General features: G+C 45.4%; 1 protein-coding gene across 2 annotated transcripts in view; it reads left to right on the top strand.

Moving 5' to 3' along the window:
- CUL1 (cullin 1) overlaps positions 1-14,036 on the top strand; it is a 123,829-nt gene that overhangs the window by 82,982 nt on the left and 26,811 nt on the right. For both annotated transcript variants that reach the window (XM_045006080.1, XM_045006081.1), the window contains exon 7: positions 7,316-7,479. In XM_045006080.1, the coding sequence (XP_044862015.1) occupies positions 7,316-7,479 (164 nt within the window). The remainder of the gene's footprint in view (positions 1-7,315; positions 7,480-14,036) is intronic.

Raw genomic sequence — 14,036 nt, 5'->3', positions numbered from 1 at the left:
GTCCCGTATGCTTATCAATTTACTAGAACTCTGCGCAGTCCATCGCACTTGCAAACCCTTCCGCCCACTCACCCAATCCAGACACATCCAAATAATGTCAAACAAAACCCTGGCAGCAGGCTGAGTGAGGCCGACAGCCGGGACCCCAGCAGGCAGTAGCATGCCATTAAAAATCCTGCCCTGCCCAGCCCAGCCCGCTCTTCTCTGCCCCCCCGCCTACTGCTCTCTGTGGCGGGGGCAAGGGGCAGAATCTTGGTCCTGTTGGCTGCTGCTGTAGGGCAGGCTCTGTCGGCAGCCAAGCTTCCCCCTCCCCCACCTCTTCCCCCAGCGTGCTGCGTCGTGCCCCGCCTCCTCTCCCTCCCTGCTGCCGATGGCCCTTGCAAAGGAGGGGAGAAGAGGAGCCCCAGCGCCCTCAATGCTCAGACCGGGAAGGAGGCGGAGAAGAGGCAGGAGCGGGGCCTTGGGGAAGGGGGGGGTGGAATCAGGGCGTATCTCTCCAGCTCCCTGCTGTGAGCTGCTCAGGGCAGGGGGCTGGGAGCACACCCTTAATCCCAGCCCACCTCCCAGCCCTCTGCCCTGACCCCTGCACCCCCCTCACACCCCAGCCTCTTTCACTCCCCCCCCACGACCCCAGCCCTGGCTCTGGCACCCCCACACATACCCAGCCCCCCCCCACACACGCCCCCAGCCCTCTGCCCTGACTCCTGCACCCCCCACATCACCACCCCCCACTCTGAGCACCAAACAGGAGCTTCTGCACCCCCCACATTCCCACTTGCACCCCTTGCACCAAATGGGAGCTGCCCAGGTAAGTGCTCCACACCCAAACCTCCTGCCCCAACCATGAGCCCCTCCCTCATTCTAGCTCCTGGCCAGACCCTGCACCCTAACCACCCCCAGCCCGATCCTTCACCCCCAACCCTGTGCTCAGTGTACCACCACCCTCACTCAGTGCAGAGAGAGAGAGAGGAAGAGAATGGGCCAGAACCAGGGAGAAGATAGGTACCCACTGTATGTGGGCAGGGCCGGGACCCCAGACTGGCAGTGGGCTAAGCGGCGCCGGGAGGCGGGACCCTGGCTGGCAAGAGCCAGCAGATGGAACCCCAGACCAGCAGCGGGCTAAGCGGCTCAGCCTGCTGCTGGTCTGGGGTTCCGTCTGCCGGCCCTGCTCAGCCCACTGCCAGCCTGGGGTTCTGACTGCCGGCCTCTTGCCAGCTGGGGTCCCGGTCACAGGCCCCGCTCAGCCCACGGCTGGCCTAGGTGAACGGACCCCCAGGCCGACAGTGGGCTAAGCAGGCCGGCGGCATAAGATCAGCATTTTAATTTAATTTTAAATGAAGCTTCTTAAACATTTTGAAAACCTTGTTTACTTTACATACAACAGTAGTTTAGTTATATAATATATAGACTTAGAGAGAGAGACCTTCTAAAAAACGTTAAAATGTATTAACGGAATGCGAAACCTTAAAGTGAATAAACGAAGACTCAGCACACCATTTCTGAAAGGTTGCCGACCCCTGCGTTAAAATGTATTACCGGCACGCGAAACCTTAAATTAAAGTGAATAAACAAAGACTCAGCACACCACTTCTGAAAGGTGCTCTAGACACACGCTGTGTGGCCCATCTCCATCTTCCATGGCTTCACTCCATGAAGGTGGCCTTCCTAATAGCCATGATGTCAGCTAGAAGAGTCAGTGAGCGCTCCTGGTGCACCCACCATTATAATTCTTTCTATAGAGAAAAGGTGTTGTTACAACCTCACCCTAGATTCTTTCCTAAAGTAGTTTCCAAGTTTCATGAGAATTAAGTAATCCGCTTGCTTCAGATGAAGAGAGATGGTATTCTGTAGACATCTGAGGACTTTTATTTGCAAAGAATGAAGGATGTTAGAAAGATACCTTATATATTTGTTTCCATAGCAGAGAGATGAAGGGATCAAACTATATCAAGGCAGAGACTTTCAAAATGAATCTCAGGTTGTATTAACCTTTCTTACCAACTAGCTTATATTCCCTCTCCAGAGGGGTATGAAGCTACTTCAGCTGCATTGCTGAGAGATAAAGCCTTCCTGGAGATATGTAGGGCAGCTTTTTGGAGGTCTTCATATATCTTCATGAAAAATTATGTTCTGGTCCAGTCAATAACTGTGGATACAGCTGTGAGGGTAGCAGTACTACAGTCAACTACACTTCTGTGTCCTTTTACCCACCTCATCTCACTACTGCTTGTTAATCTCCCACATGTGGAATACACACAGGGACCATTTCTTGACCGAAGAAATGGAGGTTACTTACCTGTAACTGGAGGTTCTTCAAGATGTGTTCTCTACTACCCACCCTCCGTCCTCTGTGCTGCAGAATGTTTGAACTACAGAAAGAATTGGAAACTGGAGTGATGTCGGTCCACACAACCTTTTTCGCCTTCTGTTTGGAGCATGAGAAGAGCTATGGCTCGTGTGCGGGATAACAGACACTGTTTGCAAAAAAATTCTGGACTCAGACATGTGCTACACATGCATATCGCATGTGTGGAATACTGATACGGACCACACACCTCAAAGAACCGCCAGTTAAACGTAATAATCTCCATTTCATTGTTACCAAGAAATTATTTAAGACGACTGTGCTGTAGTTGGAACAAAAATATGAGCTGCAACACAAACATTTTTTTTTCATTTGCATTAAATTCTGATAGTGTGTCCTACAGGGGGAGTGAGTGAATGTTAATTTATGTGTGCGCCTAATTTATTTATCCAAACAATCTGTAAGTTTAAAAGAAAATTTCTTTTTGACATGAATAATGTGAAAGTTGCCGTTTGAGCTAGATTCTGTGATACTTACTATGGAAACCATAATGTCATACAGTTTCCATAATCATTAATTATTTATAGTAATTTCTGCTTAAAAAGCTACATTTCAGTGTTCCCCATGCAACTGACATATTTCAAATGCACAATAAAAATACCTTACATGTTTTTTAAAGCCGTGTCGCTCAGCCTTTCCAGACTACTGTCCTCCTTTCAGGAGTCTGATTTGTCTCGCATACCCCCAAGTTACACCTCACCTAAAAACTACTTGCTTACAAAGTCAGACCTAAAAATACAAAAGTGTCACTGCACATTGTTACTTAAAAAATGGTTACTTTCTAATTTTTCTACATAATTATAAAATAAATCAATTGGAATATAAATATTGTACTTACATTTCAGTGTATAGTATCTATAGCAGTATAAACAAGTCATTGTCTGTATGAAATTTTAGTTTGTACTGACTTTGCTAGTGCTGTTGTAAAACTAGGCAAATATCTAGATGAATTGATGTACTCCCTGGAAGACCTCTGTGTACCCCCAGGGGTATGCATACCCCTGGTTGAGAACTACTGTTTTAAAGTATTAAACTTTATTTACGTGTTAAACATTCAAATTTTCTCTTTGTAAACCCATATTAAATTAATGTAATGGCTGTCAAGAATATGAAAAAAATTCCACAAAGAGCTTATTCTTTTCAAACCCCTTCTTTTATACTGGTTTCTTAACACTTTTAAAGAAGAGAGCTTAACTAATTTTAAAGTACAGTTTTCCTTAACACACAATGCAAACAAATTGTACACTTGTCTCACTGGATTCATTGTTATGAGAAAAAATAATTGCACTTCTCGTCTGTTTTAGTTTTCTCTGTCAGTGCTTTTAAATATTCTGGTTATAAGTGCTATAACCATAGATCTTTTATGAAGGTCTAAGTTGTGCTTTGGTAAGAAATACACCTCTACCCCAGTAGAACGCGGGTTCTCATACAACGCGGTAAAGCTCTGACACGCCGCTCTGAGCAGCGTGTTAAGGGTGCTGGGCCAGGCTGAGGCCGAGGGGTTCGATAAGGGGCAGAGGGTCTCGGGGGGAGTCAGGGGCTCCCCCCAGGGTCTGGGGGGCAGGAGCTGTGGGAGGGCACTTTTGGGGGCTCCGCAGTCCCAGTGTGGCCTGGGGGATTAGCGGGGGACTGGGAGCAGCTCGCTCTGCTTCCCTCGCCCTGACCCCAGCTGTGTCACTCGGGGGAGGGGGGTTGGGAGAAGGGATCCCCCCCTCCGCGCACTCACCAGCAGCGGCGGAAGCGGAGCAGTCCGTCCCCAGCCCGCTCCACTCTACCACCTCCCAGCCACAGCGCTCCACTTCCTGTTGCAGGTGAGTGTGGGAGGCATCCTTTCCCCAACCTCCCCATACTCACCGGTGGTGGGAAGCGGAGCAGCCCAGCCCCAGCCAGCTCCCCTCCGCCAGCTCCCAGCTGTGGCACTCCACTTCCCGCCGAGCAGGTGAGTGCAGGACCTTTCCCCAGCCCACCCCCGGCGACAAGGCTGGGGCCGGGACAAGGAAAGCGGAACGGGCTGGGGCCGCGTCACTCCACTTTCCGCCACAGGTGAGTGCGGGGGGGGGGGGGAGCATCCTTTCCCCCAACCTCCCCACACTCACCGACGGCGGGAAGCGGAACACCATGACTGGGAGCTGGCGGAGTGGAGTGGACTGGGGCTGGGCTGCTCTGCTTCCCGCCGCTGCCGGTGAGTGCCTGTCCGGGGGTGGTGGTGGTGGTGGATAGGGGTCGGAGCAGTCAGGGGACAGGGGGGTTGGGTGGGGTCCTGGGGGTGATTAGGGACAGGTGTCTCTGGAGGGGGCAGTCAGGGAGCAAGGAACAGGGGAGCCAAAGCAAGTTTGATATAACGCTGTCTCACCTATAACACGGTGAGATTTTTTGTCTCCCGAGGACCGCGTTATATTGGGGTAGAGGTGTACTAGAAATACTAATTCTGTTAAAAGTTCCTGGGTCTTTTGCCTGTCTTTTTTTCAATTCTTCCTGGGTTTTCTGCCCTGGAACTTGGTTTTGAAGATAAAACTAGGTTGTCTAGGCTGGTTTTAGTACTAATATTGGATGTTTTGGGATCTTTTTTTCCCCCCTCAGTATTTCCAAAGATTTTTTCAGAAATTCTTCCATGAAGCATCTGGTGCTTTACATGTCTTTATATAATGTGAATTTCACAATCCTCCTTGCAGTGTATATCTATTAAATGTATTTCATAATTGTCAAACATTGCTCATCCTCACTCTTGCTAAATTGCCAAAAAAGAGCAGTCTTTCTGTGTTTCAGCAAATTTAACAGTAGTACACTGGAGTGAGTTCTTATGTATTATGACATCATTATTTTTATAAAATAAATTTCAACTACTAATAAATTCTGAACCATGTATGTGCATACATACATATTCTAATATAATACACATAAGTTGTCAAATAATGGGCTAAATACATCATCTTTTTCTAATTATTTGTTCAGTGACTAAACTCAAAAGCCCATAATTTCAGTGTCTACAAACTATAAGAGTCTGATGCTGGCTTTTTATTTTAAAAAATTAGTTAGGCCCTGATTCCATAAGCTGCTTTCTGCTGCCCATGCAAAGGCTATTGAATAAGTCAATGTCTCTGCCCAGGTGAAGCAGCTTGTAGGATCAGGGTATTAATCTTTTACTCTGACATTATGAAAAACCTATAGAAAAAGTTAGCAATTCTCTTTTATGATTTAATATTGAGTAAACATTTGGAAGAACTATAATGTTCCCAGGTGCCTTCTTTATAGGAAAATATATAGTGGGATTTCTTTGTAGAATAACCAAGAACCTAGAACATCGTTGCAGTCTTAAGAATTTAAGAAAGGGTGTATTTAGTGTTAATGGGAGTTGAGTGGCTCATTTCCCTACACATTGCTGGAAAAATTGTCATTGTGCTTAATATTAAAATTAGGAGATCATTCAAATATAGATTTGGTTTCTTTCTTTTGTCTTCTCTCAGTGTTCCCTTCTCAAATGCATATTTTCAAAATGGAAGGGGAAAAGGAAAACGTTACTTATTATGGGGTGGTGGGGGTTTTTCTTTTCCTTTGGCTTTAGTTAACATAGAAGCATCTATTTCTTTCTCTCTCGTCCCCACCCCCCGCAAGTTTATTTCTTCTTACCGTTTTGCTCATGTGCATCTTTTGTAGTTCCTTGCCATCTTTTCATATATTTCTTCTTTCCTCCCCCTCCCCCCCCCCCCCCCCCAAATCTCCCATTTCACACATTTTTCTCCCACAGCCTTTGGTTTATGTGTTTTTCCCCAACTCTTTATGATCAGGTAGTTCCCATTTTCTTTCAAACTCCCCAGAGGAGGGAAGTGTTCCTGTAGTACAATCAGCAGCTTGAAGCTGACCAAGGGATACAGTCTTGGCCAATTTTTATATTGCTGCCTTTGCCAGCTTCTCCAGGAAAACACATTTTTTCAAGGCTGCACTCTTTATGGGGTTCTCACAGTTAATTGACTTAGAAAATGTGAAGTGGCATAAGAGAATGTGATGACCCTGTTCTGTTTAAATTCCTGATAACTGCATGTCACAGTATTTTCATACATTGGGACAGGTTAAGGACATCCTTTTACTTACAGTTCTGATTTTTCCTTATATAGTGGATTTGTCAGACTTTTGAACTCAGCTGAAGTTCAGGTTTGTGCGAAGTAACTATCAATTTTCAGGAACTGTTTTCTTGTTCTCTTTTTGCATAGCACCTAGTGCAATGGATCGTGTTCCATGACTGGGGCTATGTCTACACTACCACAGTACGGTGACCTACGCTACGCAACTCCAGCTACGTGAATAACGTGGCTGAAGTTGATGTACCTTAGATTGAGTTACCGCGGGGTCTACACTGCAGGGAGTAGACAGGAGAAACTTTCCCATCAACTTAGCTCACTCTTCTCATCAGGGGTAGAGTACAGGAGTCGACTGGAGAGCGATCTGCTGTCAATTTGGCGGGTCTTCACTAGCCCCGCTAAATCGACCGCTGGTGGATCGATCTCAGTGTCGATCCCAGCTGTAGTGTATACATAGCCTGGGGCTCTTAAATGCTATGATAATTCAAATGATTGATTAAATAAAGACCACTTTATTCACTAGTTGAAATATATACCTGTCTCAAGGAAGATGAGCAAGAGGCTAAAAGAATACCTTTGTTCCAAAGGTCAAGTTGTGAAAATCAATTTATTTGAGTTTTTATTTAGATGAAAACTGTAAGCACACATTGTCAACCACAATTTCATCTATCCTTAATGAAGTTATTTGAATTAATTTTTATATACAGTATAGATTCCTGATTAATTGGGGCGTCTCTCAGTGCACGTTATTGGTTTAGAATTAAGGATGCACTTCTGGGATTTATAATTAATTGCATAGAGAACTAAACACTCAAAATGTATAGTAGATCATTTAACGGAGGATAAATTAATCATTGCATACTTTGTTTTTTAGTGGAACTGGGACTGAATGAAGATGATGCATTTGCAAAGGGACCTACACTAACTGTCTATAAAGAGTCTTTTGAATCTCAGTTTCTCGCTGACACAGAGAGGTTTTATACAAGAGAAAGTACTGAATTCTTGCAACAGAACCCAGTCACAGAATACATGAAAAAGGTGAGCTATTATTAACTAGCTGAAGTTCAGTGCTTATTTCCTGGATCCGGCTGTCCATTAGAGGTAAGCACTAATATAGATATTTGAGTTCTTGAGATGCTAATTATTGTAGTAAAGTAAAAACTATTTGCTTTCTTTCCAGTGCCATTTGGACAGAGATATTCTTATTCCTATCTTTGTTGCTCTTAGCTGGTTTGAAATTCCTCCCTCTTCAATGTATTTACAGTGATTTGAAACTCTCCTTAATGGGCAAAGCAAAAGAGGTGATAGAATAAATTCAGATACGTCAAAGGCCTGTCAGATTTTCCAGTGAAAAAGCTATTAACTGTGTCTCGGGGTCTACATGCTCATGGGTTCAGTTCCAGCACTGGCCTCATAAACAGTACCGAAAGGCCTGCACTTTTAGGCCTTACCTTCATTGGCAAGGCAAAATCCCCTTTTCATCAAGAAGCAGGTTTTAGGGAAAGTTCAGCAGAATTCTCTTTGAGAGCATTTGTTGTTCCAGCATGGGAGGGAGAGGTCTTTTTTGCTTGGTTTGCAGTGTGAAGATATTTCAGATGCCGCTTCCCCATGGCCCAGTATATTGGTGCTGACAATATATTGTCTCCTCTTTTGACATTAAAACAAGTCAGTGACGTTCTTTGTGGCTTTTGCATTTTTGCTTTAATTGATGCCTATCATCTGCACTCTTTCAAATACTTTTATTCTGCCAAGCTTCAAAGAGTAATTGTGCAGCCTATTAGCTGATATACACATCGAAATGGCAGATATTAATGTGCCCTGAATCTGGTGACCACTTTGTTATGACTTGGTTCGCTCAAATCCTTTGTCCTTCCTGCAGCTGAAATCCATATGGACTCCCAAAATGACTGAGGCTCATGTGTGGAGGATGAAATGTGAGTGCAAACAGGAGGGCTGAATATTGCATTCTAAAATCATTGCTTGGTTTAGAATTGATCTCCACCAAAACTTGCCTTTCCTTTTAAGAGACAAAGGTCCAGATCCCCAAAGGTACTTAGGTCTTGATCTGCTCATTGTTCCTATCCCTAACTACTTGTTGCTTAGGGAGATCATCGGTCTTGAGGTAGGTGCCTAGGTTCTCTATACAATGCAAACAGAAATTTACACACCTCAGAAAGGGATCCTCAGAAGTCAGCAAGCTGAGCTATGAGCCACCTAACTTAGCCAGAGTGAAGCTGAAGAGAAGGGCTTAGGTGCCTAGCAGCTGAGCAGGTGCACCTGGCTAATGGGCCACAGATAGGCACCTCCCTCTGCTCAGGATCCTCAGCTGCAAAGCCTCTCTTGGAGTTAGGCATCTAAGCCAGGTTAGCCACTTAGGTAGCCTGTGCCTAGCAGCCAAAACTGTCTCTTGGTCTCCTGCTCGATACTTGTATCATGCTTGCCCCATATTCTGTGTGCCCCCGGCTGTCTTGTGTATAGGCACTAGGCTGCCCAGCTATCTGGTCCGTGGCCTGCATTTGGACCTTCTGCTTCAAGGTCTGACAGGTATCATGTCTTAGGTCTGGTCAGAGTATGCTTGCGGGACTGAGCCCCACTAGTGAGAGAGGTGTTCCCCTGCCTAGTTTGAGAATGCCCTAGGAAGTTACTGGAAGATTTGATTAGATTATCCGATACCAATGATGTTGACTAAAAACACTGCTTTTGATTTAAAATCTCAGTTCTTTCTTTATCTAAACCGGTAGCCAAGGTTGGGGCCTGCCCTAAAGGAATTGCCAGGGAAAGCCATAGCTAGATTGCTTTCCTTTGAAAGGACATGGATACAGCCCTCTGATCAAGAGTAGACAATCAAGCAGTAAATCTTTGAAAACAAAGAGATTTTATTTAGAAGTGTGTGGTTACAGTAGAAGAATAGAGATAGATATAAGAATTATAGTTAAAAGAATGAATGGCACTCCAATACAATAACAATATAATAATTCACATAATACTCTATAAGAGGGTCGGCAACCTATGGCACGCGTGTCAAAGATGGCACACTGTGGCTGCCACTAGCCCCACTTAGCCCGCTGCTGACCCTGCGGGGCCAACGGCTGGGACCCCGGCAGGCAGCAGCATGCCATTAAAAATTGTGCCCAGCCCAACCTGCTCTTCTCCGCCTACCGCTCTCTGTGGCGGGGGCAGGGGGCAGAAGCTTGGTCCTGCTGGCTGCTGCTGTAGGGCAGGCTCTGCCGGCAGCCAAGCTTCCCCCTCCTCCACCTCTTCCCCCAGCGTGCTGCGCCGTGCCCCGCCTCCTCTCCTTCCCTGCCACCAATAGCCCTTGTGAGGGAGGGGAGAAGAGGAGCCTCACTGCTCAGACCGGGAAGGAGGCGGAGAAGAGGCAGGAGCGGGGCCTTGAGGAAGGGGTGGGTGGAATCAGGGCGTATCCCTCCAGCCCCCTGCCATGAGCTGCTCAGAGCAGGGGGCTGGGAGCACCCCCTGATCCCAGCCCTCTGCCCTGACCCCTGCACCCCCGTCATACCCTAGCTCCTTGCACCTCCCCACACGACCCCATGCCCTGACTCCTGCACCCCCTCACATGCCCCCAGCCCTTGACCCTGACTCCTGCACCCTCCTCACACATACCCAGCCCACCCATGCCCTGACTCCTGCACCCCCTCACATGCCCCCAGCCCTGGGCCCTGACTCCTGCACCCTCCTCACGCGCCCCCAGCCCTCATACCACAGCCAGCCAGCTTTATTTACAAACGAAACCCATACATTCTTGGATAGTAAATAAAAGAAGGATTAAACTTACAAAAGCTTTCTTAAAATCTCTGAGACCGTCTTTGGTCCTTCTACTCTGTCACAATTAGAGTGCGATGACTGCCGGTGGCTATTTCTTTGCGAGCTGTTGACTGCTGTCGCCGGTGGTCTCTAGCTGCTAGTTCCTGTGTTGAGCAGCTGTCTGTTCCTGAAATAAAACAGCTCCTCAGGTAGACGAGATGGAAGCCCACTTGGTAGCTGCTGGGGTAGCTGCTGCAGTGGCCCCTGGGTGGCTGGGTAATGGAAACAGCCATTGCCTGGAGCAACCTTGGAATTCTGCGGTTGCTGCTGCTGCAGTAGCTGCTTTTCAGGCAGCTCTGTCTTTGCAGGGTTCCACTGAGGCTTTTGCCACTGTTCCTTAAGCGTTGTCATCTTTTCAAGTGTCTTGCAGCCTCTTCTTTCCTCCAGGTCTCTGATCCCACTACAGGGTTTAACCTGCTGGCTGTCACCCTTATATATGTCTTGGTCACCCAGGCTCAGCCAATCAACTTCTAGTTTTTTGCTGACTATGTGCCAAGCTTCCCCCAGTCACGTGTACCAATATGTGACTAGTACCTCCTCCTCCTCACCGGAAGTTCCATGTATTCCTATGGGCTACAATACATTCCTATGGGGGTTTTTCAGATGATCCCTTGCTACTTCCTGTTTGGAAGCCCCATGTATTCTTATGGACTACAATGTAGTTCTATGGGATTTTGCTGAAGTGGAATTTATCATTACATCACAGGAAGTGAAATTATTACATCATAGGTAATGGACCCCTATGTGCCTTAGAAATGGAATCTTCCACTACATCACCCTCCATTACTGGATTTTCTAATTTATACTACAATTAATTTCTAGTTAGTTTAAGATTTATTCTTAAAACTAATTACTAGTCTAAGCATCCCAAAGGGGCCTGACACTACCACTACTCTTTTATATCCAATTAAGCAAGTTATAATTTTTCTGATTTTAAACCTCCTCCTGAGGTTTTTCTGCAAACCTTCCTTTTTAAGGTATTCGAACAACTGAGGCAAAATCTTTCATCACAAGGGGTCCTGAGTAACTTCATTTTACCTAGGGCTCCAAATTGCTCATTAGCTGTGGGGAAACATCAGGGCTTTGGTGGCTTTGCAAATGCCAACTGGTAGACATTTAGGTGGCATGCGGATTTAGGTGCCAACTGAGGGGTGGTTTTCGAAGTGTCAGTGGCACCTAAATGGTGTACGTAGGCCCTGGAGAAAAAAAACACTGAAAAAACACAAAGAAAACAACCATTAAACCACTTCCTTACCAGACTGGTTTCTTTAGAAATGGATTATTAAATAATCTATCTTTTCTAGAACTTCTAGGGTAATGGACCCTACAAAATCGTTCCAATCAAGACCTGAAATTCTTGGATAGTTTCATTGGCAAGTCTCTCTCAGACAATTAGGAACAAGTTGGATAAAGATTCTTTGACAATTTCCAGCCTGGTTCCTTGGGTCAGTCTTATTTCATGCAGAATAAATAGATTTTGTTATTTCTCAGATAATGGCTGTTATATTGACATCAGGAAATTCCCCCACTCTTCAAAGTGATCCTGTCTTCCTTCCCAGAGCTTTTTGTGTACTCTAATGCAGTGGTTCTCAAACTAGGGCCGCTGGTTGTTCAGGGAAAGACCCTGGCGGGCCAGGCCGGTTTGTTTACCTGCTGCGTCCGCAGGTTTGGCCGATTGCGGCTCCCACTGGCCAATTGGGATTGGGGCCAATGGGGGCTGCAGTAAATGGTGCGGGCTGAGGGATGTGCTGGCCACCCTTCCTGCAGTCCCCATTGGCCTGGAGCGGTGAACCGCGGCCAGTGGGAGCCGCAATCGACCAAACCGGCGGACGCAGCAGGTAAACAAACCGGCCTGGCCCGCCAGGGGCTTTGCCTGAACAAGCGGCAGCCCTAGTTTGAGAACCACTGCTGTAATGAAAACATGTTTATGTGCTTTGGAACCATGGTCCTAGTTATAGTTGTATCAAGAGCACACTCTATTCCATTTCATTATACCTCATAGACTGGAAGGAGGTAGCGTGGTCCTTGATTTTAAAATGGATGATCTACAAAAATTTCAAAGTGGATACATTAAAAGCCATCCCTCTAGCATCATTGGATTTGGGGTAGTTACTGAGTGTCAGTCAACTTCATAAACATCTATCTTCATGTTCCAGTAATTGTTGAATCAGCGATTCCTGTTTCCCTTTTGATTTATTGCCCTGGCTTTGTCTGGCCTCCCTAAATAAAAAATAAAAAGAGAGAGAACCATACCACACACAAATAAAAATAGAGGCAGTATTAGCTACAGCACTGAAGAGTGAAGGAATCCCAGTATAGTAATTCTCAATCTAAACTATGGGTTCATCCAGGCTTCCTCACTGCAGGACATCAAAAAAGCTGTCTGAAGGTCATTTGCCACTAATCCCTGGTTCTTGCAATTTATAGAATTTAACAGGATCCCAGACAACCTTGGAGGCCTGAAAATTACACAAAAGGTTACTTGTTGCCCTCCAAGATGATGATTTTAAGCCTGGAGAGAGAGATGAAAGCTCTCCAAGGGCAGAGGAAATCTTTAGAAAGGAAATGCACAGCCTCACTGGGAATCATAGTCTGAGGGCAAATTCTAACACTCTGGGTCCTCGACCACCTTCACCATCTTAATTTCTCCTCACAGAGGACGCTCCAGCATGGAAATCAAACTCCCAATCCCAGCTGAACAGCCATCATAAGAATTCAGCTGACAAAACCAAAAAAACTGCACATTAGACACCAGTCTAAATGGGGATGGAACACACACAATACATGCAGACCAAGGGATGTGGCCCAGTATGCAGTTGGTTTAGATACTAGATCACTGAAATAAATTTCTTCTCCACTAATTCTTTTCTATGCTCTGGCTACACTGATAGAAATACCCACACAAGTTATCAGAACTGTTTAGTTGTGATTAGGTATTAGATTATTTCTCCTGCTTTTTCCTCTTCAGTGTGTATATATTGTGTCCTTGGAGTATTCCGACTCCAACATTGAGGAAAAATTAATCCTCCTGCAGTTTCCTAATCAGACAATCCATGTGCTCATATACTTGGTGATTTGTGCAATATAAATGCCTGGAACAGAATCGTTCTCCCCATAATTAATTACTCAGATGGTAAATTGGAATACGGTTAAGCAGTTTTCTGCTGTGTAAGGCATCAATTGAGACAGACATGAAGAGGTGCAGGGAAGGCTGTTGCAAGCCACCCAGCTAAATGTTAGCAAAGGGGCTTGAAACAATCATTTATATTGATAAAGTGAGACCACAAAAAGTAATTTGCACTTGATTGACTCACATGGCTTTCATGCTTAACTGCCATGTGCTAATTTCTCAGTGAGGATAAATGGTATTGTATAATAATTTCTAAACCCACACTACTTTAGTACATTGGTGTCAACAAACTTTTCAGCATGTGGAGGTTCAGATATGATTTCTGATGTAAGAGGGTTCCAGTCAATTTCTTAATTGGAGTTGACAAATGGACATTTAGTCATGCAGATAGCATATTTCCTCTCAACTCAGCAAATCTCTCACTCCATAGGAAATGGGGAGGAGTAAAGCTGGGATGGCCTGTGTAGCCATAGGAAAAGGATGGATTCATAGAGACCCCCATCAAATTTTAAAATCACAAATTCAGTCTGAAGTTTATCAACTGTTGTTACCTGAAACACCTAAGATTATTACAACAGGTTAAAGAAATATTTACTTTTTCCTGGTTTTATAACTTTGTGTATTTCTTCTATATGATCAGCTG

The sequence above is a fragment of the Mauremys mutica genome, chromosome 2 (assembly GCF_020497125.1).
Source record: "Mauremys mutica isolate MM-2020 ecotype Southern chromosome 2, ASM2049712v1, whole genome shotgun sequence".
Lineage (NCBI taxonomy): Eukaryota > Metazoa > Chordata > Testudines > Geoemydidae > Mauremys > Mauremys mutica.
The sequence above is the reverse complement of the archived record's forward strand: the minus strand, read 5'-3'. Positions and strand labels throughout refer to the sequence as shown.